This window comes from Sardina pilchardus, chromosome 2, assembly GCF_963854185.1.
Source record: "Sardina pilchardus chromosome 2, fSarPil1.1, whole genome shotgun sequence".
Classification (NCBI taxonomy): domain Eukaryota; kingdom Metazoa; phylum Chordata; class Actinopteri; order Clupeiformes; family Clupeidae; genus Sardina; species Sardina pilchardus.
In genome coordinates, this window is record NC_084995.1 from 14,091,149 (window position 1) to 14,118,104 (window position 26,956).

Sequence of the window (26,956 nt, forward strand, 5' to 3'; positions counted from 1 at the left end):
TCACATGGCAGTAAAGAAATGCCCCCATAATAGCTGCTTTAGGGAGAGATGCCCCCATAGTAGCTGCTTTAGGGAGAGATGCCCCCATAGTAGCTGCTTTAGGGAGAAATGCCCCCCATAGTAGCTGCTTTAGGGAGAGATGCCCCCATAGTAGCTGCTTTAGGGAGAGATGCCCCCATAGTAGCTGCTTTAGGGAGAGATGCCCCCATAGTAGCTGCTTTAGGGAGAAATGCCCCCCATAGTAGCTGCTTTAGGGAGAGATGCCCCCATAGTAGCTGCTTTAGGGAGAGATGCCCCCATAGTAGCTGCTTTAGGGAGAAATGCCCCCATAGTAGCTGCTTTAGGGAGAAATGCCCCCATAGTAGCTGCTTTAGGGAGAGGAGTGAGGACACAGAGCAGGCCCTCCAGTGGTGCTGCTGGGGAGAGGACCCAGGCCCTCATACAGAAATAGAACACAGCCTCCCCACAACAGGGACAGATGTTTGGGGCATTTGGGAAGCACAACAACGGCACTGAGTGCCAGACAAAGAGAGGGGGAGAGGGAGGTAGAGAGAGAGAGAGAGCGAGCGAGAGAAAAAGAGACATGGATAGAGACTGAGGGAGAGAGAGGCCCAGCTAGTGGGTGGGCTGGGGTTAAGCATGGGTTTAGGGCAATGGGGAGGCCATGTCTCATGTCCATTACAAATACAGAGAGAGAGAGAGAGAGAGAGAGAGAGAGAGAGAGAGAGAGAAAGAGCGCCTCAGGAATACTGTGGATGGGAAGACTGGAGGAGGAGGGTGGGAGGCTTAAACAGAAGAAGGGAACAGAGTGCGGAGGGAGGCAGAAGAATGGAAAGAAAGAGGAGGAATAAGTAGGACAGAGGAATGCAAGTGGAACACAGCCCTGGAAGCGCCCAGCTCAGCTCAGCTCAGGCAGAGAGGAGGGAGTGAACACAAAAGCATGCCAGGCATCAGGACTGACCAGGACGTAACAGACAGGTGAGAAAAGCAAGCCAGACAAAAGAGCACACACACACACACAGGAGGGGTGGTCAGTGACCAGTCCATACCAGATAGAGGCCTCTTCTCTGAGTAACTCTGTCTGACCGGCAGAGGTGTAAAAGTCCCACTTCAGAGAGTAAAAGTGCTACCACATACTGTATCTGTGCCAACCATTCACTTAAACCAGCTGACTCTAATGATCACAGCTGACAGGTAGATGAGCTAATTGATGAGATCACCTGTGTGAAGTGCACAGGTAGATCCGATACATGGTTGGAATTTGACTTTCTGAAGCTGGACCTTTACACCTCTGCTGACCCGCGCGAGGCAAAGCGAGCGTGTGTCCGGTGTGTGTCCGGTGTGTGTCCGGTGTGTGTGTGTGTGTGTGTACGTACCCTCCAGCAGCAGGATGGCCTGCTTCCTCAGCGTCTGCACCAGCAGCTCGTCCAGCACCAGCTCCTGCAGCTTGGCGATGATGTGCTCCTCGTTGCGGCACACCTTGTCCTGGGCGTACAGGCCCTCGGGCATCAGCCGCTGCTGCCCCATGCCCATCAGCGCCACCTCCAGCGCCAGCGCCAGGTACGACTCGCTGCCGTCCGGGCAGCCCCACACCGACACGTGCTGGTACACCGGCGGCTTGGGCTCGCCAGAGTCTGCCAAGGCAAACACAGGGGAAATGCTCACACACATATACACACAGAGGAAACGCTCACACACATATTACACACACACACAGTCTGCCAGGGCAAACACAGGGGAAATGCTCACACACACAAACATATTATACACACACACACACACACACACACATATAAACACAGAGGAAACGCTCACACACACATACATACATAAACACAGAAGAAACGCTCACACACACATATTATACACACACACACACACACACACACACACACACACACACACACACACACACACACACACACACACACACACACAGAGTGATCAGCGTGTCCACTGGCGCTGTATATTTTTGAGGCCAAGTTACATCACACAAGGCTGCCCACTGATGCATAATCTACTGAATGATGTCATTAACCTGGGCCTGACGGGCATCCATTACTATGGAGTCCCAGAGCAGGACCTCCCGCCTGGTCCTTTAGCACGGACATGCCGTCCGCTAGCTGTGTCTGGGCTGCACTGCATCCTCCACACGAGGAGGAATAGGCCAGGAGCACACGAGGAGGAATGGACGGAAACACCCGGAAAGAGCCAGACAAAAACAGCACCATCTGTGGCCCATGGCACGCACTGAGCACACCAAATCCCCTAGCAACTGATCCCCTCGCGCCAATCCTGTTTATTACAGCGAGGGGTGGGGGGGGGATCAGCCCAATCACAACCACCCCATCAGCAGATGAAAGATCGAAAAAACACACACACAACAACCACAGCAGCAACAACAACAACAACGTCATCAACAACACGGGGTGGATCTGTGTCTCCACGGCCGGCTCTGGTGGGGCTGTGTGGACATCTCTCATTTGCTCCCCTGGAAGGCTGGCGAGGCCACAGTCCAGCGGACGCGAGCGCAGCCGGCAGCCCTGAGGGAGTGGGCCGGAGTGGACCGGTCTCTCAGTCTCCCTCGCCCTCCTGGCCATGAGGCTGGCCAAGCGCTGTGTTTGCTAACAAGGCAGGTCTCCCTTCAGGGGAGAGCAGCGCTCAGGTGGTGGCGTGTGCCTTTATGAGAGCACTCAAGCAAGTGGGTCCAGCACTGGAGATCACTTTGTGGGCCAGAATTAGTCATTTGAATTTGATAGCCGGTGGGCCTGGACGATCAATGGGGTAGCGTGGCCTTCTGACGCAGCGTTCTGGATCATGGGTGAGGCAACAGAGCCGGCCGGCCGCTCTTCATGCCAGATTGACTTGGATCCGGATTATTCCGTGAGAGGGCGGTCTCCAAACAGGCCGCAGAATTCCTTTCACACACAACACACACACACACACACATAAAGTGTGTCCTTCGGCCTCTTTTTCCCGTTTTGTCTCTGTGTCCCTGAACTGGGACACATGGGAAGCTATGTTGTTGTTGTTGTTGTTGATGTTGTTGTTGCTATTGTTGCTGTTGGTGTTGTTGCTGCTGCTGTTGCTCTCCCCTGCTGTGTTGGGTGTTATCATCCGGCTGCTGTGGCTGGCTGCTCTCCCTTTTATGCTGTGACCTCAGGGCCCTGCCATTGGTTGAAAAGCTCTATGTGCCCGCCCACCACCCCCTCAGCACGCCAGCTGTTCCCAGCTGTGTCAGACTCAAGAAAAGAAAGAGGCTGAACCACTCTCACACACTCACAGACACACTCACTCAATCACAAAAACAATGTCCAGGCATAAACCAAACAGAAGAGACATAAAACACAGACACAGAGACACACACACACACACACGCAGACACACACACACACACTATCTGTCCCATCTCTTTCGCACCCTGTCACAGCCGCACGCACGCACGCATACACACACACACACACGCACACACACACACACACACACACCCTCCCACCGTGTCTCTGAAACCCAATCATTGTACCACTCGCTCGTATTGTCCCTGAGCACAAAGGCCTCCCTGTGGGCTCTTCACAATAGCACTACAATCCCCATCTCCTTATTTGGCCCGGCCGTCGAGGGGACACATGGAATGCAAAGGCTGATTGATTTTATACATTTACACCCCTGTGGGTGCAGCCCGACCTTTCCCACTTCAATAGCACCCCCCCCCCCCCCCTCCTCCTCCTCCTCCTCCGTGCTCTTTACACTGCACTGCCAGTGGGCCCTTTTGTGTGGACGGAGCGGAGCGGAGGGGCACCTCATTGCCGCGGCCTGAATGACTTTTCTGAGCGCGCTCACTGGCCATTTGCTGGCGGCGGCGGCGGTAGCGCCATGCTAGCCGGGTGCTAATGTGCCTTTACAGAGTTAACACAGGTAGGGCTGCCTTTGAAGGGCCGGCGCACTGTGGCTACGAACAAATAAAACCTGTGTGTTAACAGAGAGGCGAGAGATAGCGTGTGTGTGCCAACAAGCAGTTATTCCTGGCTGTGTGGGCAGTGCATTGCCTAAGGCCTACACAGGCAACGGCAGCGGTCTCTCCAATCAAATGCGGATCTAAACGTTTTCCAGGTGGGTTTCCGTCTATACTCTACCTCCTGTATCCATGGCGTTGTCATCCTCCACTCGACAGGTCTCCGTGAGCGTGGCAAAAAGGCAGCCAATGGGGTCCAAGGGATGGCCCACCCACCCCTCGAGATTTGTAGTGGTGGTCATTCCTCTCTGGAGCAGCTCTGTCGGTGGAGAGAAAGAAAGAAAGAAAGAGCGAAAGAAAGAAAGAAAGAAAGAAAGACAGAAAAGAAAAGAAAGAAACTTAATAACTCTCCTCAACACAGTCTCAACAACAGAGACACTGAGCGCTGACTGAGCGACGTTGGCCAGCCACAGTCCCGTGTTTGTTTCCAGTGGAAGGCCGTCCTGAGATAAATCAGATCGCAGTGCCGTTGGACACACACACACACACACAACACAATGCCCTCAGCATGCCACACGACTGCATTCCTCAAAGCCTGAAGTAATTACGCACAACCTGCCGCGGCTCCTCATGCAGGCCCAGAGACATCAGAGGAATGCAGCGCTGCACTCCCACTAGAAAAGCTCTCTTGTTGGAGCGCAGATAAGGCCACTCTCTTTGGCTACGGACTGGCAAACAATGAGGCCTTTGTGGGAACATGGCGGTTATAGGTTTTATGCCACTTTGCTTAGATAAGACTTATGTGGTAAGAGAGTGTGTGTGTGTGTGTGTGTGTGTGTGTGTGTGTGTGTGTGTGTGTGTGTGTGTGTGTGTGTGTGTGTGTGTGTGTGTGTGTGTGAGTGTGTGTATGTGTGTATGTGTGTGTGTGTGTGTGTGTGTGTGTGCGTATATGTGTGTATATGTGTGTATATGTGTGTGTGTGTGTGTGTGTGTGTGTGTGTGTGTGTGTGTGTGTGTATATGTGTGTATGTGTGTGTGTGTGTGTGTGTGTGTGTGTGTGTGTGTGTGTGTGTGTGTGTGTGTGTGTGTGTGTGTGTGTGTGCGCGTGCATGTTCATGTGTGTGTTACCTTTTTTCTGGTGCTTGTAAATGTCCAGCTGCCGGTGCTGCTGTAGCCGCAAGGTGTTGATGATGGCCACGGCCAGGCGCAGGGCCTCCCGCGGGTAACCATGGGAACGGAGCGCGTCCACTCGTGCGCAGGCGGTCGGCACATGATCTGCAAGAGAGAAGCGTGGTCGTGACGATCGCGGCCACCCAAACAACGCCGTCCTGCTGCACTTAATCTGGCCCCAGCCTAAATCTTCCCCCAGCAAGCTTAACATTATGCAAATGGGGTGCGAGGCCTCCATTTAAGCTCTTGGAGGAATTTAAAGGCTTATGGCTAATTATGGGGAGACCCTTTCTGGGAAGGAGACGCTGCCTTCTAGTGAAGTCAAACTATCAACTGTGCTTCATCACACGCACGGCATCTCCTTCCCAGCCAACGCGTCCATCCCTTTAAGGAGTGCTGGTCTCTCTGTCTGAGCACTGAGCACTGAGCATAGCCCTGGTGGGTTTTAGCACATCGCCACTCAATCTTCTCACAGTTAAACGCCTTTTTTTATATATGGTTTGTGAAGTGCCAATGACATGCGTATGACGCAGCTAGCCGTGGATAATGCTCACATCCATCTCCCTGAATTTCTCACACTTTCCCCAAATGCAATCCTTAGCACTTCTAAGCGTTTAAGCAGGAGTTATCTTTTATCATCATTATGTAGGTAGAGATGGTGTCTGAGCCTTTTGTCTAATGGTTTTGTTATGCCTGGTGCGTAACTCCAAGACAAAGTTCAGTCAGGTAGTGGAAAAGTAGAGACCGCACTCTGGGACTGAGATGTATACAAAACTCTAAGACAGCGAAACATTACAGGTCATGAAAAACAAAAGTAGACAAATGTTTCGGGCCAAGCCCATCATCAGTGTCTCAAATTTTTCTTATTATCTACATGTGTGGGCATGTTTATGGGGGGGGTGGGTGAGTGTCCAGGACTTACCCAGCCAGAGTGGTAGGCCCTGGGGGTTGAAGAGCAGGCTCTCGCCCTCTCTCTGGTAGGCCGGAGACATGTAGAAGTCACTGCTGATGATGCGCTGCAGGTGACTGTCCTGCCAGTGCAGGTCGCACGCCTCGATGGCCCGAGTGAAGACCGTACGCCGCGGCCGCCCCAAAGAGTCTACTGAGGGAGAGAGAGAGGGAGAGAGAGGAAGGGAGAGAGAGGAAGGGATAAAGAGGGAGGGAGGGAGAGAGAGAAGTTAAGTCTCGCAGGTGTACAAATAGTAAAAAGATCTCCTTAAGACTGCACTGAGGATTGGATGAGCATTAAGTCAACTATTGATCGGCTTTTGAACTTGAAGCTGGTGTTTGGGTGAAGGCAATGGGCTTGAGATCTTCTTTAAAGCGAAAGAGGGTTTAGACTATGCTGCCGTGAGGTCAACGGCTGGCCAAGAGCCACTAGTCTCATTGCCACTGGGCTGCTCAGGCTTGGGTGTGCCATAGAGCTGCTCTGGGAAAGGAGGAGACCACCAGGATGGCCACCACTGTGACCATCTACTGTGCCTGTGGCCCACTCACAGAGTTACGTAAGGATTGAGGGTGTGTGTGTGCGTGACGGCGTGGATGCGGAGCTGACCTTGGGCCAGGTTGCTCTGTGGCAGGGCGTTGGTGATGTTGGGCAGCTCGCTGCCGTAGTTGCCGTCCTCCAGAGGGCAGATGTCCATGTCGCTCCATTTCTTCAGCTGCTTGAGCCAGCCGCCCTTCTCCTCACTCTTGCAGTGGGGGTTCAGCACGATGCACACCCACAACGCACCTGGGCAGAGCACACATGCGGTTAGCACACATCATAATAACAATCAAACGCCATAACAACCAAACATCATAACAATCAAACCTCATAACAACCCAACATCATCGGAAGAGGCTGAAATGGAACACTTTTTGTTCAAGTGGGAGGACTATGAATTGAAATCTTTGCACACCAGTAGACCACTGATTCTCAAGAGGGCCCGAGAGGCATCAAGGTTTTAATGAAGTAAAACCTTAACCGATTCACTGAGGCTAAATCTGTTGGTGTACTTGTAGTGTGGCAGTAAATGTGTTAGTATTTCCTGGACTGGCCCCCCCTCTCTGATGTGCACATGTTCCCCAGTGCGGCTGACACTGACCAGGCTCGTGGCCATGACGTCAGTGTTTCCCAAACAGAGAGCGTTTGGGCACAGAGTGAGATTTGGCAGGTGCTGCTTGGCTCACACAGCCTTGTATAACTGGCAGCGGTGCTCCGCACATCTCTGTAGCTAGGTAACAGATGGTCCGGTCGGCACTCTCTCTCCCTCTATCTCACCCTCTCTATTTCTCTCTCTCCCTCCCTCTCTCTCACCCCCACACTCTCTCTTTCCCTCTCTCCTTCCCTCTCATCCAGTCCAGTGGAGCAACACTCATTGGCTGCAGGGCTAATCAATGTGGCAGGGGGGTCTCACAACTTCAGCCAATCGGAGGGCTGCGACTGCGTGGACTCCAGCTGACTGCTGCTAGGAGAGGAGCGTCCCTTTTCTGGGCAAATGAAAGCTAATGCCGGCGATGATGGAGTGCCTGCTCGCTCGGACGCTCGCTCACTCACTCCGAGGCTGGGTCTCGGCGGAGCTGACCGGAGAGGCAGCCGAAGGCTTAGCTTTCAAACGAGCCTCCCAAGGATGCGCTCCCATCGACTGCTCTAAATGGCTCCCGGATCAATAGGGACGAGCCTGAAAAGCCCATTGATCCGGGGGCCCTTTCATGCCTGTTCCGGGCCCTTCCTCCCAGTGCGGCGCGGTCCGCTGGGGCCCTCCGATGGCTGCCATCACGGAGGGGGGGTTCAGGAGGTTAGGCCACGTCCACTGCTGGGAGATTACCCATCGGCACCAGGCACCGCTCCCGCACTCCAAGTGTGCTCAAGGCCAGCGCTATTGAGCCACTGCACAGCTCCAGGTGGTGGGGATAATGTCCCCCTTGGTTCAATTAGAGCGCGCTTAGAGTCCTGGAATGAGCCCATTAACCTGCACAGCTGACCACATCATGGCTGGGAGAATGGCTGGACACTGACGGCTGACGACCACGAAGACACATTTTGCACTGTCACTCGTATTCGTTCAGAACCTTATTTCTGTTGGCTATTTGTTGGACAGACAGTGTGTCCAATGGGGGGCGATCGCACGGCGCTGCTCCTTGACTCACCCAGCTCGTCCCACAGCTGCCGACACTTGTCCGTCATCCCTGTGCCCTGCTGTCTCCATAGCGACAGACGAGGGTCGGCCATGAACTGCTCGGTGATGAGGGTCAACATGCGGGCGCCGTTAGAGTCTCGCATCCGCAGCATCTCCCGCACCTGGGCACAAACACACACCCAACACATACGCACGTTTAAAAAACACACCTTCCTGCATTTACAGATCCAAACAAAAGGACTGGGGATTTGGTAAACACACACACACACACACACACAAAATATACTGTGCTGGGCATCCACAGTGCAAGGTAATACAGCAGCTGAAGAAGCGGGATGAAGGCTAGGGTGTCACTATTCATCATTCTCCTGGGGCAAAGAGAGCGCGGTGACAAGCTAATCTAGAGGCCCAGCGCAGACCCAGCCAGCAGAACTAATGATCTAATACCAGCATAGCCAGATTACAATACTTTAGACTGCAATTAGGCACCCAGGCAAAGAGCGCGCCCAATGCATATATACACACACACACACACACACACACACACACACACACACACACACACACACACACACACACACACACACACACACACACACACACACACACACACACACACACACACACACACACACACACACACACACACACACACACACAAGAAGAGAGCTGGAGGAGCAGCCGGCTGGAGCTTCATATGCAGAAGATGAAGATATGGGAAGCGCTGAAACCACGCTGTCACGCTGGCGTTAGAGAATGAGAGGCGGCGTGACATTTAATTAAAACACATTGATTTAAATGGGCCTCCCAGGACTGCATGCTCTCATAATTCATCAGGATGGAACCGTTGGTATCGAGCATTTCTTTGACATGTGTGCAGCGCACGCGCACATACCCATGCACACACACACACACGCACACACACCTCTTTAAACTCACACACCATGTTCCACATGCAACTTGACATATACAAACTTCTTGAACAAATACAGAAAAATAGCCATGCTCAAGCAAACATAGATGTATTAATTTCCCAATTATCAACACTTCAACTGAATTATACTGTATGTGAATGTGTGTGAGAGACAGAGAGGTGTACGTTTTGGCAAATTCCTTTAAAATATATATATTTTATTATTTAAAAAAAAGGAATTAGAAAAAACATACAACCCTCTTTCTGTCTCACACACACGCGTACACACACACACAGAGAAACACCAACCTTGGCAAACATGGAGTTGAGCTGTTTGCCGGAGCCGTAATAGCCTCCTTGGGACAGGAACTGCTTGACCTGTTCCCTGACCTGCTCCTCGTCCAGGTGCCAGCAGTTATCATCGTCGATACTGGCCCCGGCCGTGGGGTCCGGCGCACCTGCACAAACACAAACAAAGCACACGTCTAATAAATATACTGTGCATCAAATAACAATAAAATTACAACAAAAACCCAACAAATATTCAGACGCACTGTGACTCTGTGAGGTTGTCTGTTTAGGACGGCGTCGCTAGCTGCCATAGATCCTTCTATTGCTCTGAGACAAGAAGCACTCTGACCACTCACACACCTACGCACCTACACATTCGCCTTTGAGACTGAGAAGTAAACAATTGAAAAGGCCCATACAGCGCTGTACATAAACAAGCACGCTGCAGGGTTCTATATAATATGTTGGCGAGTGTTTGAGCAGCAATGGGAGTGTGGGAGTGTGTATGAGGAGTGTGTATGGGGGTAGTGGGGGGTAGTTGTTTACTGCTCTGCTCAGCTCAGCTTCCTCGGTCCTCCATTGCGGTCTAGAGCAAAGCTGGAGTGGTGGAGGCTCGTCTCCTCACACCATCTCCCCTCCGATCTCTGGACTTTACGTGCTATAATTCTTTAGGGATGAGTGCATTAGGGGCGGATGGATCTCACCACATGTTCAGCGCACACCCACCCCCCAATCCTCTTTAGGTTAAAGCTCTCTCACAACCAGGAGAACTTTCTAGCACTTTGGGAATATCCTCTTCAACCCCCCCATACACACGGACGACACAAGCGCCCAAGAGCTTATCAAAGGAGAAGAGAGCTGAGAGCTGCTTGTAAACGCTCCAGCACGGGACCTTAAACCGAGACTATCTCCAGCCTGTGCACATTCAGTTCAGCTAGGCTACGTCACTAGCATAGTCCTAGTCCTATTGGCATGCAGGTATCACTAGCGTAGTCCAGGTATGCGTGCAGGTATGCTCAGAGCGAGGTGTCTGTCATCGCTCTGTCCTTGGGCTCTATCGGTCACTGTGTTTGTGATAAGAGGATGCAGCACAGATAATATCTTAATAGGATAGGACCCAATTTATATGGCTTAAGATCATCTCACTCTTATGATACTGAGTGAGATCCTGAGTGTGTTTGTGCATGCATATGTGTGTGAGTGTTGGTGTGAGTGTGTGTGCGTGCGTGTGGGTTTGTGTTTGTGAGTGTGTGTGTGTGTGTGTGTGTATGTGGGTGTAAGTGTATGTGTGTGCATGCGTGTGTATGTGTATGCGTATTTGTGTGTGTGTGTGTGTGTGTGTGTGTGTGTGCAGCTGGCTACCATAGACCGCAGCCCGGTGCATGGTGGCCAGTGCTCTGGCTGGAACAGAGAAGCCGCGTCGCGTAATGACACGCTGTAACCTCCACGTGTAGGAAACCATTTCCTCTCCCGTTCGCCAGCGCTCGCCGCCGGCCTAAAAGCCCACGACGGAATCCGTGACGGAGGATGTCACCGCGCCTCTGCTTCTGGTCCGGCCGCTCCTCATTAACGCCTCGCATAAAAGAGCGCCGTTTCGCCTCGGTCATTAAAACATCTCCTGTTCACCACAGTGGAGGCCATGACAGGCCTGCTCTTTAATGTGCCGTGACAGAGTGAGTGACCGAGACGGCCCCGGAGTGGACCGGACCGGACCGGACCAGGGGATCAGACGGCGGCTATAGGAGGGAGGGCCGTCCATAGGTAGCTCCGTCGCCTCTCTTTGATGAACGCGTTCGGACAACCACGGCCTTGGCTGGGCCCAGGTCTAATCATTCAAATTCCATAATTACGACTCAGCCACCCCCCCACACCCACCCAGCTCAGCCCCCTGCTGAGACACCTCTAATGAGGGACTCCTGACACCACAGGCCTGCAGCCTCCGCTGAGGAAGGGGTCAGGCCACGGAGGGAGAGAGGGGAACTCTCCATGTCTGAGGGTCCACCCGGGCAAATATTTGGAGAGGGGGAGAGGGAGAAAGGGACAGAGAGAGAAAGAGAGAGCAGAGTTCCTCTCACCCCTTCAACAATGAGAATGAGAGCTGGAAGTGTGGAGTGAACCAGGAAGGCCGGGCTCTTCATCTGTCCGACCACCTCTTCCTCCCATCAACCTCTCCGTGCTGCTCTTCATCTGTCCACCCTCCTCTCCCTCCTATCAACCTCTACGTGCTGTTCTCTTTAGCTCTTCATCTGTCCACCCTCCTCTTCCTCTTTAGCTGTTCATCTGTCCACCCTCCTCTTCCTCCTATTAGCCTCTCCGTGCTGCTCTCTTTAGCTGTTCATCTGTCCATCCTCTTTCTCCTATCAGCCTCTCCGTGCTGTTCTCTTTAGCTGTTCATCTGTCCACCCTCCTCTTCCTCCTATCAGCCTCTCCGTGCTGTTCTCTTTAGCTGTTCATCTGTCCACCCTCCTCTTCCTCCTATCAGCCTCTACATGCTGCTCTTCATCTGTTACCCACCCTCCTCTTCCTCCTATCAGCCTCTACATGCTGCTCTTCATCTGTTACCCACCCACCCCTATCAGCCTCTCCGTGCTGCTCTCTTTAGCTTTCAAGTTGTGCGAATGGAAAAACAAAACTACACAGAGAGTCTGAAGTGTTTGAAGCCTCCTGGAAGTTTGAGCAAAACAACAGACAAAGCAGGGCACAGGGCCGGGCGAGTCAAGGTCAAGGGAAAAACAAACCAGAAATCACCACAACAAAGCTGACTAGGGAGCCTCAACTGGTCAGCAGCGTGCATGTGCCTGTCGCGGATATATTTGCAAAATGCAACGTCGGCACATTTTAGCTTTGTGAGCAAAAAGTGCATTGAGTGAGTAAACAAGTCTCACGGGAAAGTCTGTTTCAGTCCCTAGAGCATTGCTAGTCACAACTCGGCTGATGTTCCCATCAATACTCAAAACCCAACATAAGGGGAAAAAAACACCTGAAGCCTTCTCCCATGATGTGTGAGCGGCTATACAAGAAGTCACGTTTACCACTTATGATAAGTGTATATTCCTGAATTTCCCCTTCAATAAAGTATCTATCTATCTATCTATCTATCTATCAAATGGACAGGCCGTAGATGATAAGTCTATGGAGAGGCGGTTGGTCCAGTTTGAGTAAAAGAATAATGTCCGACAACACTGCTCTGAGCTTCCATATTTTAATAATGTTAAGAAAAAAATTTTTTTTGACCCTACTGGTTCTTTTTCAGGCAAAGCCATTTCCAAAACCGAGCAAGTCTCATTTGTCCTGCACCTGCCAAAAGGTGGGATTTGCACACCGTCACTCTTTTTGAACGTGTTGTCCAGTTCGACCAGTGGCACTGGTGGTCATATCCCCTCGCCTGCTTGCTGCGGGGCCTTACCGTGCACTTGGTTGATCTGGGAGTTGGACGAGAGGATCTCGTCGGCCAGCTTCTGGGCGGTGGGCAGCACCTCGGTGTGGTGGGCGGTGATGAGGTACTGCACCAGCTTCTGCAGCTGGTCGCGGTTCATCTGGAAGAGCGTCTCGGAGATGGGCAGCCGCAGCTTGACCTGCTCGGGCTTGCGGATGCGGTAGAGCGAGAGCGCCACCACGTGCGCGCAGTAGAAGATGTCGCGGTTGCCGCAGCCGCACGTCACCGAGGTGATCTTGCAGCGGTCGAAGCTGATGGCCACGCGGTGGGTGACCTCGGGCTCCGTCGCCGTGGCCGGCTCGTTGACCGTGCCGCTGAGGTGGAAACCTGAGAGAGAGAGAGAGAAGAAACAGACGGGTTAGTGAACTGGACAGAAGACACCTGCTCGGGAGGCCGGACACCTCGGGGCTCGGGGGCCAGGGAGAGGTGGAGGTCTGTGCTTGGGATTCAGCACAGACTCCAGGGCCCTGTAACTCGAAGCACACGTTAGCTGCTCTTAAACCTTACGCATATCTTAAGCCTATCGTAAAAAGATACGCATGTAACTCAAATGATTCGCAAGTCTACGTGTTACGTAACTTAAGACAAAAGTTACGACTGCTTCATACCACACGTAACGCTGTCGTAAGTGTCTGAACAACCTAGGATAAACAAGGCTACTGTCGCTTGCATTCATGCTTGCCCTCTTGCATTCTCTTCGCCTCCGTTATTTTAGCAATTGAGGATTCGTTTCCTGCCATTTATAGTCGCGTCTTGTGTGCTCCTCACCCAGCTGTTTACGGTTTCTGTTTTCACGTCCCAAATCTTCTTTCTAGAATGTATCTTTGTGTTCGTCAGCTTGAGAACAAGCTTTTTTTTTTTAAATCCCTCTACCGAAGTGACAGTTATTTCATTAGGCAGCTGTAAGAGCTTCCATTCCTCAGCTGTAAGAGCAGCTTGGACGAACAGCATTTTCAAGTTGTCAGGGGGGAAACGGACGCTGATTCCCTCGTTACTACAACATTTATAGTGGTTGCTCTTTCGAGTTACAGTTTAAGTTGCGTGCATCTCAAGTGTGACTTGCGACAAGTTTCAGTTACACCCGGATCGTTATGATTTACGAGCTCGTAAGCCATGCGTAACGTAAAGTTAAGTTTGATTTTTCGAGTTACAGGGCCCAGGAGCGGACATGTGCTAATCCAAAAGGCTGCATTCTGCAAGTGTGTGTGTGTGTGTGTGTGTGTGTGTTTGCATGCATGTGTGTGTGTGTGTGTGTGTGCGTGTGTGTGTGTGTGTGTGTGTGTAAAAAGGTGAAGGGCAGGGTGATGGTGCCATACAGGTGGCCATACAGGTGGCCCTGGGTGGAGCTTGTGTTGTCAAGGAATTAAGTAATCTGACCTATCCATCTACAGCCCCCCCTTAGACCTTTTCCCTTGGGAACTCTAGCCCTTCTGTGTGTGTGTGTGTGTGTGTGTGTGTGTGTGTGTGTGTGTGTGTCTGTATAGACAAACACACACACACACACACACACACACACACACTTCAGGGAAGCGGACACCGTTCTCCCCGCAGGCCTCCCCTCTGACCCCCTGTCTTTGTCTTGCAGTATGGCACTGCTGCAAATCAGCCTTTGGGGAAAACCCAGAGGCAACTCCACCACACACACACACACACACACACACAGACACACACACACACACGCTGCGCTACCACTGGGGGCTCCCAAGGGGGCGCTGCTCAGTGAGCTCTGCGTAACTGGAGAGGAGGCAGCAGCACCCACCGGCGTGAGCGCGGGGTGAGGGGTTAGAGCGATGCATGATGGGAAGGGGGGCCGGTTTAGCCAGCCGAGAGGCGCGCTGCTAAATCAGTCATGATGGGCGCCAGAGAGAGAGATGACGGGGGGAGCGCAGGGGAGGGGGGGGGGGGGCTAAGGATTATTCTATCATACTTTAACCATAGCAACAAAGCTCTCACACACACAAACACACACACACACACACACACACACGCACGCACTAAAGAGCAGTGGTCGAGCGCCAGAAAGAGAGGGGAACGGGGAGATAAAGAGATGTAGCCAAATAAGTTTCTTTTGTGTATCATTTGCTCATTGGCTGTGCCCATTGTGTGAGCGCATGGCGAGCGTGGGGGAATAATGGAGTGAGGCGAGGTAAGGCGACGTGACGCGGTATCAGGACACGCAGTGGCACACACACACACACACACACGCGGAGAGCTCGTCTCGAGTGAGAAGCCCTCGTCCAGGCCTGGTCACTCTACACGTACTGTAGCGGCGCGGGGGGATAACAATGCGATGGCCTCTTTCAGAGACGAGCAAGGGCCGCACCGAGCTGATAATGTGCATGCTTGTGTGCGCTCACAACACAATACAACACAGAGACATGCACACAAGACACCCATGAGCAAGCGCGCACACACACACACACACAGACATGAGAATTTCTATGGCGGCAGAGGTGCCTAATAAGCATGGGTAAAGCCGGCTGTTGCCTCGCCAAATCCCACAAAAGGCTTTTCCAGACGAGTTCTTCTGAGCTCCCCCTCCCTCCCTCCCTCCCTCCCTCCTCTCCTTCTCGTCCTCCTCCCTCTGCCTCCTCCTCCTCCTCCTCCTCCTCCTCCTCCTCAGTCACCCCCTCCCCAGATTTTGCTCCGAAAAGAAATCCAACGTCCAATTTACTGCCAAGGCCTTTCAGGCTCTGCCAAAAGCGCAGAGCCATCTGATTAAGGGGAGTTTACGGCCATGTCTGTTTTCATTTTGATAAAGGACAGGAGGAGGGGAGCGCGAGAGCGAGAGCGCGCGAGAGCTACCTTCAACGCGCCACACATGACTCAGGGCCCAAATGGCGCTCACTTCAAAGGCAGAGACAGGATGCAGCCAGAGGAGACGGAGAGGGGAACGACTGGGGCTTTCCACCACGCGCAGGCTCCACTCAACTTTTTATTTGATTTCTTTCTCTTATTAACCCCCCTTCTCCCCACCACAAAACAGGAAATGGGCTAAAAAAAAAAGAATACAGTTAAAAAACGTGCATGTTTTTAACAACAATGATTAACCAGGAATCCATAAAACTGTGGGGCCATGCAGTTAGGGGGATTTGCATAAGGCAGTGAGGCTAAAGCTCAAAGAGAGGAGAGGAGAGGAGGAGAGGAGAGAAAAGGGGAGGAGAGGAGGACAGGAGAAGAGAAGAGAAGAGAAGAGGAGGAGACGAGAGGCCTAGCGGCGGGCTATCAGCTCGGTCCTCCCTGCTGCCGCGTGCGTGGAGCCGATGTGCCGTTCCTGCAGGAGAGGGCCTAATCTCAGCGCCACACAAACCCCCTCGCCTCTATTGAGACGTGGAAAAGGGACTCCATAATAGGCTACACACATCCTGTGCAAAGTGGGCTCTTGTGCAACTCTTTTCATGGGCAGTGCCGCAGCACAAAGAGAGCTAACCTTGCCAGGAGAATCACAGAAGCGCCGCTGACTACCGCGCTTTCATGATAACAGGGATAAGCTCGCTACAAATGGGGAAGGTTGTTCTGTAATGGGAATGTTAGCATACAGTTCTTTATGAGAACTGAAAAACCCTGCTGCCCACTGATTTCCCATGGTAGTGTATTCGCTCTAAAAAAAAAGGGCGCTAGGTTAACACAGGCTAAGGCCATGGTGGGGTATAAGGTCGCTAGGTTAGCAAAGGCTAAGGACATGGCAGAGTATAGAGTCGCTAGGTTAGCACCACTGATCTATAAAGAACACTTTATAGATCAGTGGTTAGCACAGGCTAGGGACTGAGAGTTGAACTGAGAAACACAGTGAAGCGATGCAGCATCTTCCCTGCGTATGAACCCTGTGTTAGCCCTGCTGCTAAGGCCCCATGCTCTCATCACTACCCTACTGAGTTTTGCTGCCTGTGCACTGAATCTGGAGCATGGCTCAGCTAGGATGACTCACAGAGCCTCACCAGAGACAGAGAGTGGTGGCCCGTCAGCAGAGTAACAGAGAGCGAGAGAGCGAGAGAGCGCGCGAGAGAGAGAGAGAGAGAGTGAGAGAGAGAGCGAGAGAGAGCGAGAGAGAGAGAGAGACAGAGAGAGGATGATGTTGCAACTGGAGCTGTGCTGAACCCTGGGAGGCCAGGCGACTCAGCAGGGGCCTTTGTGCATAGCGCAGCCTGGCTTACCACCCAGCGAACGGCGATACCCCACTTACAGTAATGCTGCCGCAACAATGAGCCGGGCTGGGAAGGGGGCTGGTGGCTGGGGGTGAGGGGGGGGGGGGGGGCTCAGGCCCGGCTGACTGTTTCAGCCTCGCTACGGGACATCACTTTACTTAGTATCCTTTAGCAATTGTTAACCACGTGGCTAATGCGACACCAAACACTGAGGCGAGGGTGTTATTTGAAAAGCTTCTGGAAGGTTCCTCCTCATCCTATCAGTGTTACACACGCCCCGTGGAAATGAACTGTGCCGCTGCACTGTGCACTCAGGGAGGAGCCGTGCGCGGGGCCGTGTGTGTGTGTGTTCATGCAACGTGACGGGACACATCACGGACGGGGGCCATGAACCCAAGACAGAAAAGTTTGGGGAAAGTCACCAGGAGAGCGAGCGGCGCTTCACACACAGTTGCGGCTGCTGCTGCATATGCATGAGTGCACTGACACCAGCGTGGGGACCGCAATGCAAATATTCAGCTGTGTGATTAGTCAGCTGTGCACAATGTACACCGCACCAGTGACCATGTGCACATGGCGCGCACACACACACACACACACACACTGTACACACACACACACACTGTACACACACACAATGTACACACAAACACACACACACAAACACACATAATGTATCCGCACACACACAAACTGTACACCCACACACACACACAATGTACACACACACACAAACACACACACCTCACCTTGAGTCTAATCTGCATGGATGACCTTCGCAATATGAATGCATATGCTAAGAACTACATTTCAGCTGACAGGTATGGAGAACAAGCCAGTCTCTCCCTCCCTCTTTCTCTCCCTCTCCCTCTTTCCCTCTCTCGGTCTGACAGTGTGTGTGACAGGGCCTGCTGGCGGGGTTATTGAGGAGGACCCTGGGTCCCCATCAGCTCAAATGACAGAAAAAAGAGAGAGAGGGAGCTGAGGAGAAAGAGGGAGGGAAGAAAGGAGGGAGGGAGGGAGGGAGGGAGGGGCAGCTGCCGCTGATGGACATGAAGAGCCCTGCTCGCCTTTCACCAGTGCCCTCTGCCATCCTTCCCCATCCCCCTCTTCTCCTCCTCCTCCTCCTCCGCCTCCTCCTCCGGGTGGTGGTCGTCTCCGGGGCCGTTGTCCGTCCTCGCTGGTCCCCTCTGCGTGCTCTTTTGTTGGGGAGGATATGGAGCTGAATGAGGCCTCCGTCCCCTCTGTGCTGATGCTCTTTTCAGCCCAACACACAGAGCTACTCGCTTGTGCCACTGGAGGGGTGGGGTGGGGGGTTAAAGGGCACCCCCAAAGCAGTGTTTGGGGAGAGGGCCCAAGGGAGGGATGGAGGGGGCAGTGTGTGTGTGTGTGTGTGTGTGTGGTGTCGTAGGCAGATGGAAGGGCTGTGTCACTCACGCCACGTCAGCAAGGGGAAATAATGACGCTGTCCAGCTCAATGTGGGTCACTCTTCACAGTCACACACACACACACACACACACACACACACACACACACACTGTATGCGCCCAGTTCCTCTGCTGCTTGACTGTTTCCTCAAAGCAGCCCAAATGGCGTCAGCATTGAAGCAAGAATGTGCACATACACACACACACACACACACACACACACACACACACACTGTGGCTGATCCAGCAGAAGCCGAGTCCCATGCTTGGCTGGTTTGTTTAATGTACACAAGGCTGCTGTGATAAGGCCTGACATCTGTGTTTAATATATACATGGCTTTTCCAGCATGGCGCAGGAAAAACTGGTTTGGAACATGAGACTTGCATGCATCGCACGGCTGCAGCCTACAGCTTCCTGCTCTGCGTACCAGTCGGGTCTTAGCGACGGCGCCATACCCACACGTCCAACCGCGCCAGAGATCACGACACACAATCACTAAACTGATGGGAGAACGAAAGCACACACACACACACACACACACACACACGCATGCACGTGATGCACAATGAAATAAACAAGTGTATTGGATACGAGAGATAAGACCATACTCCGCCATTTAGAACGCTAGCACGTCCAGGCACTAGTTGTGGAATGTTCTAGAGACAGACAGAGCACCACCACATCCACACCTCCGCGAACGCTAGTCGCCTGAGTGCGGTGTGCTCGGTGCGGACCATATGAGGGGCCTGAGGGGGGGCTCTCGGGAGTCCTCTCCTCCACCCGCCGAGCATTACCACCTAATGGAGCCCATCAGTCTCACATCCCCAGCCAGGCTGCTCTGAGATTCTGGTGCAGGCCAACATATGGGGGAAGCCCAGCCAACGAGAGGGGGGCTGGGGCTGGGGCTGGGGCTGGGGCTGGGGCTGGGGCTGGGGGGGTGATGGGGATGCCACAGCACTTAGGCAGATGTAGCAGGGCTGTGGGAGGCTGTGTGTGTGTGTGTGTGTGTGTGTGTGTGTGTGTGTGTGTGTGTGTGTGTGTGTGTGTGTGTGTGTGTGTGTGTGTGTGTGTGCGTGCTTGCTAGCGTGCGTGTATCATAATTAATCCGAGGGCCTGCTGCAGACTAATTCTCAAGCTCAGCCAGGCTTGGAGCTGGAGGCTTGGGCAGCAGTCATTTACGGCGAACAGGCCAGACCCAACAGACCCCTCTGGCCATCTGTCTGGACGGAGCCGGACTGGACTGGACCAGGAGGAAAGAGGAGGAGAGGAGAGGTGAGGTGTGTAATGGCGCCTGAGAAGCGAGAGAGGGGGTCCATGCCGAAGGTGGACATAGAGGAGGACAAGAGGACCAGAGAGGTGTGGAAAATGAGAAGACACCCCTCCATCTCTCATTTATTCATTCATTCTCTCCCTTCCTCCCTCCCTCCCCACAACAGCACCATCTGCTGCTGCTGCTGCTGCTGAGCTCCACCCCTCCGGGTGCCCAGGCAGCCAATGAGAGCGCAGCTCCCTCCCTGCCCTTAAACATTAGCCTCTAATCAGGCATGGAGGAGCTGAGAGAACAGCAGCTTCAGACACAAGAAGCCCTGCCCCCCCTCTCGCCCCCCCTTTTTCAATTCCTTGCCCCTCCCTCCCTCTCTCTCTCCCTCTTTCGAACTCCCCATCTTCCATCTGTCCCAGCACCAATACGGTTAACACCCCGTGCACACCCCCCTCCCCTCCCCTCCCCTCCCTCTTGTCTATCTGCACACTGCAGACATGCATATGCAGCAGGCAGCGCCGCGCATGCACGCCAGCGCACGCAGCCACAACAAACACAAGAGTGCGGGGCGCAGGAGCAGAAGCCGGTGCAGCACGCCGCCATAAAGAATGGAGCTCTGATTGACTCATTTGGGATTTCTCTCCAGTGGCCCAAATCCCCCCCCTCCCCCTACCCCCACCCCCACACTCCTCCTCCTCCTCGTCCTCGTCCGTTCACTCGCTCGCTTGTTCGCCCATTCGTTCAGGGAGTCATTTGTCATGATCACTCCCAATTGATTTCTGATGTGGTGAACTGTGGAGTGCAGGGAGGGAGAGGGGGAGAGAGAGAGAGAGAGAGAGAGAGAGAGAGAGAGAGAGAGAGAGAGAGAGAGAGAGAGGGAGGAGGAGGGGTGAGTGGGTTCAATCATCTCCCTTTTCTCTGTAAACTACCCCGCCGCTGCTGCTGCCATCACCATCACAGCACCTTCATGCCCCTCACCCAAACAGCCATGCGGACTCGTTTGGAAATCTCACACGGAGAGGACAGAGGATGCATCAGGCCTTTTCTGTCTCCTTTCTTTCTCTTTCACTCTTTTCTTTCTTTCTATGTTTCTGTACACCATGAGCCCTGTGTGTGTGTGTGTGTGTGTGTGTACAAGGAACAGAGGAGAGGCAAATGAATAGCAGGCGTAATCCCATGGCATCAGGGGCATAAGAGCCTGACGGTGCAGGGGGAGCGTACGCAATCTGGGCCCTCTGGCCAATCCAGCTCCACCAGGAGAGCAGGAGAGAGCAGGAAGGGGAGCAGAGCAACACACACCGCTCAGGAGGAAGGAGCGAGGATTGAGGGGGTGTAAAAACAAAACTCCATTTTGGACTGACACACAGATGTGGAGCTCCTGATAAAAGCAGGGACACTTGAAATGCTGTGCTAAGGACAAAGTGAGGGAATGGGGGAGTGTGTGTGTGCGTGTGTGTGTGTGTGTGTGTGTGTGTGTGTGTTGCGGCGGGGGGATGCTACGGGTGGGATTTCCTTTCATTGTTAGAGTCTGATGCTTGTGATGCTCCAAGGTCTTGGGTCTCGTCCTTGGAGGGGAAGAAAGGAGCGCTGAAAAAGCAGCGGCGCTAGTAAATATTCCTCTCTCCCCGCTTACCCAGCATGCAGTGGGGCCAGCGTATCCCAGGGCCGCTCTGCTCCACACCACACAGCACACCACACCACACCACACCACACCTCGGCCTACTCCGATTTGAGCTACACACATACTGGGAACTGGGAACAATAGTGCGCTCCATAGTTTGTTTTCTGAAGAGCCATGCTCACTTCCTGCTCCAGAGGGCGGTGTGTGTGTGTGTGTGTGTGTGTGTGTGTGTGCGTGTGTGTGTGTGTGTGCGTGTGTGTGTGTGTGTGTGTGTGTGTGTGTGCGTGTGTGTGTGTGTGTGTGTGTGTGGCCAGCAGTAATGGGGATCAGCTCTCCAGTGCGGCTCATTGGAGAGGACAGGCGTGTCTGTGAGGAGTCCTGGGCGAGGCGCGTGGAGCCCCGACGGTGACGTGCCGCGCGGGCCGGCCGTTGGCTCTCGCCGCCCCTCGACGGCCCCTCTTTGCCAGCGACGCTGGCTATCGGGGGCGAACTGGACCGGCTAAGAGAACGTGACGTGCTTCGAAAGGTCAGCGGCCAGTGTTTATCCCCCTCCCCCCCTGGCCGCAGATAATGCCGGAAAAGACCGCCCTCGCCACGCGGCGTGCCAAACATTTTCGACGCTGTCACCAGCTCGGAGCGCGTGCCCTCGTGGCACATCACTCATCGCATGCCCCCCCCCCCCCACCCAAAAAATGCCCGTGGTATTCTTTGGCCGTGGCACACCCCCCCCCCAATGTCTGCGGTATTCTTTGGCCTTTCGCCGGAGCACCTCCTCAGACACGTGAAAGATTCTACTTAATATGCGGGCATGTACAAACCATCTGCTTGCCTGCGCTTGACAAGGAGCCGTCCAAGGGACACAATGCCTCCATTAAGCTCCGTTCGTTTGTTCTGGAGGCACGGTCTGTGCCACTAGATAAGTGCATTTTAAGAGGCTTATATTTCCTGAGTCACATTAAACAAAACGCAACAAAGCTCAATCGGCGTGTGAAGACTGGAACAGAGAGGCGGAGGGAGGGAGGGAGGGGACTGGCATGGGAGAGAGCAAGCCTTGGTCTTACCCAGATGGGGACACTTTTCCATTTGAACTTGCGCATGACAGATCTGCAGCTACCACTTCATCTGTGGAGCGTGCTAACACTCAGCTAGTCCTTTGAGCTAGCAGGCGCCCTCTATCTCTTTGTCTTCCCCTGGCTTTTACAAGAAAGAAAGAAAGAAAGAAAGAAAGACAGAGAGAAAGAAAGAAAGAAAGGAGAGAAAGAAAGAAAGGAAGGAAGAAAGGAAGGAAGAAAGAAAGGAAGAAAGGAGAGAGAAAGAAAGAAAGAAAGGAGATATAGAGAAAGAGAGCAAGCTCAAACAAACTGCCTGTGTACTTGAAGCACACTGGCACAAGGTTAAGAAAAGTCAATATGTGCTCTGCGGCTGCTCCCGGTCGTGTTGCCTCCTCCACACCATGGAAACCGTAAACTCCTCATTCTCTTCTCATCTCCAGCCAAGACGCGAGGCTAACAACAGCCAATCTGATCTGCAGCACCTTCAGCCCATGCTGCTCCAAATGACTGCTTTCTCCCCCATCAAATGCCTATCAAACCAGGCATAGCATATGGACTAGAACAATAAAACAGACCATAATGGGGTGTGTGGGGGTGCGTGTGTGTGTGTGTGTGTGTGTGCACAAAAGACCCAAGCCAACACACACTCAGCTCCAGTCTTGCATGCATGATGATGAAGAGAAAAGGCCCTGAAGGTGCGTGAGGGAGAGGCAAATCAGATGAAGCGCCAATGGTGGCATCTCTAATTACCTCCACTCCTCCTCCTTCTGTCTTAACAACGCCACCACCCCCACACACACACACACACAACGCATCATTCCACCTCCTAGTCCAAAAATACTCCTCCATTGTCTTAGCACTCGTGTCCACCCCCACCCCACCCAAGCACCTCGTCCATCCCAGCCCAAACACCTCGCCTATGGACGCACACTGGGCTGTTGCCACTGGCCCGTACCCATTAGCCTAGCTGCAGCCGCTAGGCTAACCTCCTCCACCAGTGCCTTAATCTTAGCCTGACCTGCTTTGCCTCTCCCTCTCCCTCCCTATCTCTTGCCCCCCTCTCTGTCTCTCTCTCTCTCCATGGCTGCCCACTGGGCTGGCCGTTCACAGGCCCCCTTTGTTCTCCAGCGCGGCTGTCTAGGCCTCAGGCAGGGGCCTGGCCTGGCTATTGTTGCCCACAAAGAGCCAACAGCAGTTAGTAGGCGTCAGCTTGGAGGCAGGGGCCGGAGTGACCGCCGCCACTGCTGGAAGAAGCCAGGGGAGAGAGAGAGAATGAATGAGAGAGAGAGAATGAGAATGAGAGAGAGAGAATGAGAATGAGAGAGAGAGAGAATGAGAATGAGAGAGAGAGAGAGAGCGGAGGGCACAGGAGATAGGACCCAGGCAGAGCGAGGGCGGTGGTAGGTGGGCTGGCAGCAGCAGTGATGGGGGCTGGAGCACACATGAGCCACAGTATAGTGGGGGCCAGGGGTGAGGCGCAGTGCTGATTTCAGTGTGGGGCAGGCAGGCAGCAAGGCTCTCTGCCGTCATGAGATGCTTTGAATAGCTGGTGCCCCTCCCACAAATTAAATATAACCTGATCCTGCATGCAAAACCTACCCAGCAAAGCACAGCAACACAGGAGAATAATAATCAATGAAGCATTTCTCCTGCATGCATTCAGCTCTCTCTCCCCCCCTCTCTCTTTCCCTTCCTCTCTCTCTCCCTCTCTATCTCTCGGTCCTGCTAAGTAGCAGATAGCAAACCCAGAGCAGGGGAAAACAATACTGCCTGAATGCTTCTGTGCAGATGGTCGACAAGCATCGCCCTTAACGGTCAATACAGCCATTTCATGATGAGGTGGACACTGGACAGACACACACACACACACACACACACACACAGAAACTAACTAAGCCCCTCTTTCAACAGAACACTCCACTGGCTTCATCGGTCATGTACAAAAACAACAGTAAAAAGCTAAGCTAGGTAAATGCATCTGGAAGGACTGATAAGTCTTAGTAAAAAAAGAAAGTTTTTTTGTAATCCTTAGAATAAGAGATAAAAAAAAACAAGCCAAAGCTGTGGATGCACTGGGGCCTCGTGTTGACACATGAGCTTGCATACGGAATAATAGTCCATGCTCAGTAAACAATGCAACACAATGCACTTTAGCAGGGCTCTGGGAAGAAAGGGCCCACTCCCAGACTACCATTCATCCAAATGGCCCTGAAGCCCTCAAAAGAGCAGTTCACCAATGACAACCACTCTACGGCATGCTGAGAGGGACACACAAGGCCAGCAAACTCAATAGTCTTTCTTTCCAGCCATTCAAAGACTCAAGGCGGACTAAAGAAAAAAGCACTGTTGAAGCAAGACAAAAAAAAACAGGCTGGCGATAGAAGAAAACACCCTCAAACGAGAGATAAAATAAATCCATGCTTTGATTAGAGGCAAATTCGTATTCCGTTTTTGAATCCATGTTTTATTTATTTATCTTTTAAAAAGGATTTCTTTCCGACACCATTTTCCAGAAACACCTGAGGGAAACCGAGGGTGTTGAGAAGAGAAGGGCGGCGATGCATCAGAACATGTTGGTGGTTGGAGGCAGACAGAGACTGTGTGTCATCGGGGTGTTAGCACAGAGACGCGGAGGGGGGATGTGTGTGTGTACGTGTGTGTGTGTGTGTGTGTGTGTGCATTCAGTGCTCATCACGGCTAGCTGCTTGTATTGACAGAGCCAACACAGAAGACAATGGAGGGATAGAGCAGGGCTGAGGGGAGAGGCAGAGGCTAGAACAACAATGGTGGAAGCTGCGCTGCGCTGCGCTACGCTGCACTGCTGCACATGCACGTATATGTATAGGCCAGGCAGGCACACACGGTGCCTAGGACGCAGAGCACCTCTTGTGTGGAAAGACTGGTCGCTTAGCTGCGTGGAGCATGGAAACGGCACTCTCTTTTCTCTTCATGTCACTCAAGCACACACACACACACACACACACACACACACACACACACACACACACACACACACACACACACACACACACACACACACACACACACACACACACACACACACACACACACACACACACACACACACACACACACACACACACACACACACACACACACACACACACACACACACACACACACACACACACACAAGCACACACTAACAATTCCATACAGCCCGGTGCTAGAGGCCGAACCCTCTCCAAAGGGCTGATATTGATAGAAGTGCTTTTGAAATGGCCTTTGGCTGGCGGCTCTGGAGGAGGTTTTTCCACTGTCTTGGCCTGTCTCACAAAGGCAGCTTGATTGCTAAGTACGGCCCTTCTCTTGTGGACTTCTGGAGTGAGGAGAAAAGGTCATCAGCGACGCCACTTAAAAGGAAAAATTATGCACATTTAAGCAACGCTCCCGGTCGCACTGGAAAGCCGTATGAATATTCATGGCCTGGCCTCCAACCCTGACGGAGAAGGCCACCTGAGGGGAAGCGGCCGGCCGGACCAGGCGGCGGCCAACCGGCTCCAAGTTTTTCGCATAATGAAGCTCCGTTAAGATAGCAAGGAAATGCCTAAACCCAACGGAGGCGCTTATCGCGGAAATGAAACGCAAAGTTCAGCTTAATTCCGTGCCTTTTATCTTTTGTAATGTAGAGTAATTAAAAAAAATGATGTGTGTGTGTGTGTATGTGTGAATATGTGTGTGTGTGTGTGTGTGTGTGTGTGTGTGTGTGTGTGTGTGTGTGTGTGTGTGTGTGTGTGTGTGTGTGTGTGTGTATATAGATATAGATATAGATAAATAGCCTATATAATGTAATATAACATAATATAATATATCAAACCTGGATCAAAGTTCATGGCAACAGACCTGACAGCACCTGAAGTGCAACGGCAGCACAATGGTAATAATGTGCGCAGTGTTCTGGGCTTTGAGGTGTGTCTGCAGCGCACACACACACACACCACACACACACACACACACACACACACAGGGTACATCATTCCTCCTTTCTCTACATCAAGGTCGTTGGAGAGATGTGGGGCAATGACAGCACACACAGAAAAGAAGGGGAACAGTGAATACAGAGTGCTGGAAAAGAAAACACACACACCACCAACCCCCCGCCCCCCTACACACACACACACGCACACACACACAAAAGCCCAAGAGCATGCCTGTGCCAGCTGCACCCGACTCCTGTTGGCAGCAGTACCCGCAGCGATGGCTCTGACACACCACGTGTCTCGCCTGTGGGGGTGAAGCCCACCTCTACTGGTAGCATAGCGGAGAGAGAGAGAGAGAGATAGAGACAGAGAGAGAGAGTGAGAGAGAGAGAGAGACAGAGACGGAGTACTCAAGCAGGAGAGAGAAACACACAGAAAGTGAGAGAGAGAATAAGAAATGGGGAGAAACCCCAACTAGTGCAAAACGAGGCCTGAGCCAGAAGAGACCTGGGTGTGGGTGTGGGTGTGGGTGTGGGTGTGGGTGTGGGCCTTTGAAGGGAATACAAAATAAGAAGGGTTAAGGATTCTACCGCCTGCCCGCCTGACTGACTGACGAACCACAT

The 26,956-nt window shown here is 52.8% G+C and overlaps 1 protein-coding gene across 2 annotated transcripts in view; it reads right to left on the reverse strand.

Moving 5' to 3' along the window:
* The window catches only part of zswim5 (zinc finger, SWIM-type containing 5), a 59,709-nt gene that overhangs the window by 6,537 nt on the left and 26,216 nt on the right, over nucleotides 1–26,956 (reverse strand). The window contains exons 2-9 of one of the 2 annotated variants that reach the window (XM_062519763.1): nucleotides 12,855–13,211; nucleotides 9,467–9,615; nucleotides 8,255–8,405; nucleotides 6,678–6,854; nucleotides 6,045–6,221; nucleotides 5,081–5,227; nucleotides 4,134–4,271; nucleotides 1,377–1,634 (exon numbers count right to left, since the gene is read on the reverse strand). In XM_062519763.1, coding sequence (XP_062375747.1) covers nucleotides 1,377–1,634; nucleotides 4,134–4,271; nucleotides 5,081–5,227; nucleotides 6,045–6,221; nucleotides 6,678–6,854; nucleotides 8,255–8,405; nucleotides 9,467–9,615; nucleotides 12,855–13,211 — 1,554 coding nt within the window. Of the gene's footprint in view, nucleotides 1–1,376; nucleotides 1,635–4,133; nucleotides 4,272–5,080; nucleotides 5,228–6,044; nucleotides 6,225–6,677; nucleotides 6,855–8,254; nucleotides 8,406–9,466; nucleotides 9,616–12,854; nucleotides 13,212–26,956 lie in introns of both variants that reach the window. The other variant, XM_062519754.1, reaches the window with a different exon arrangement.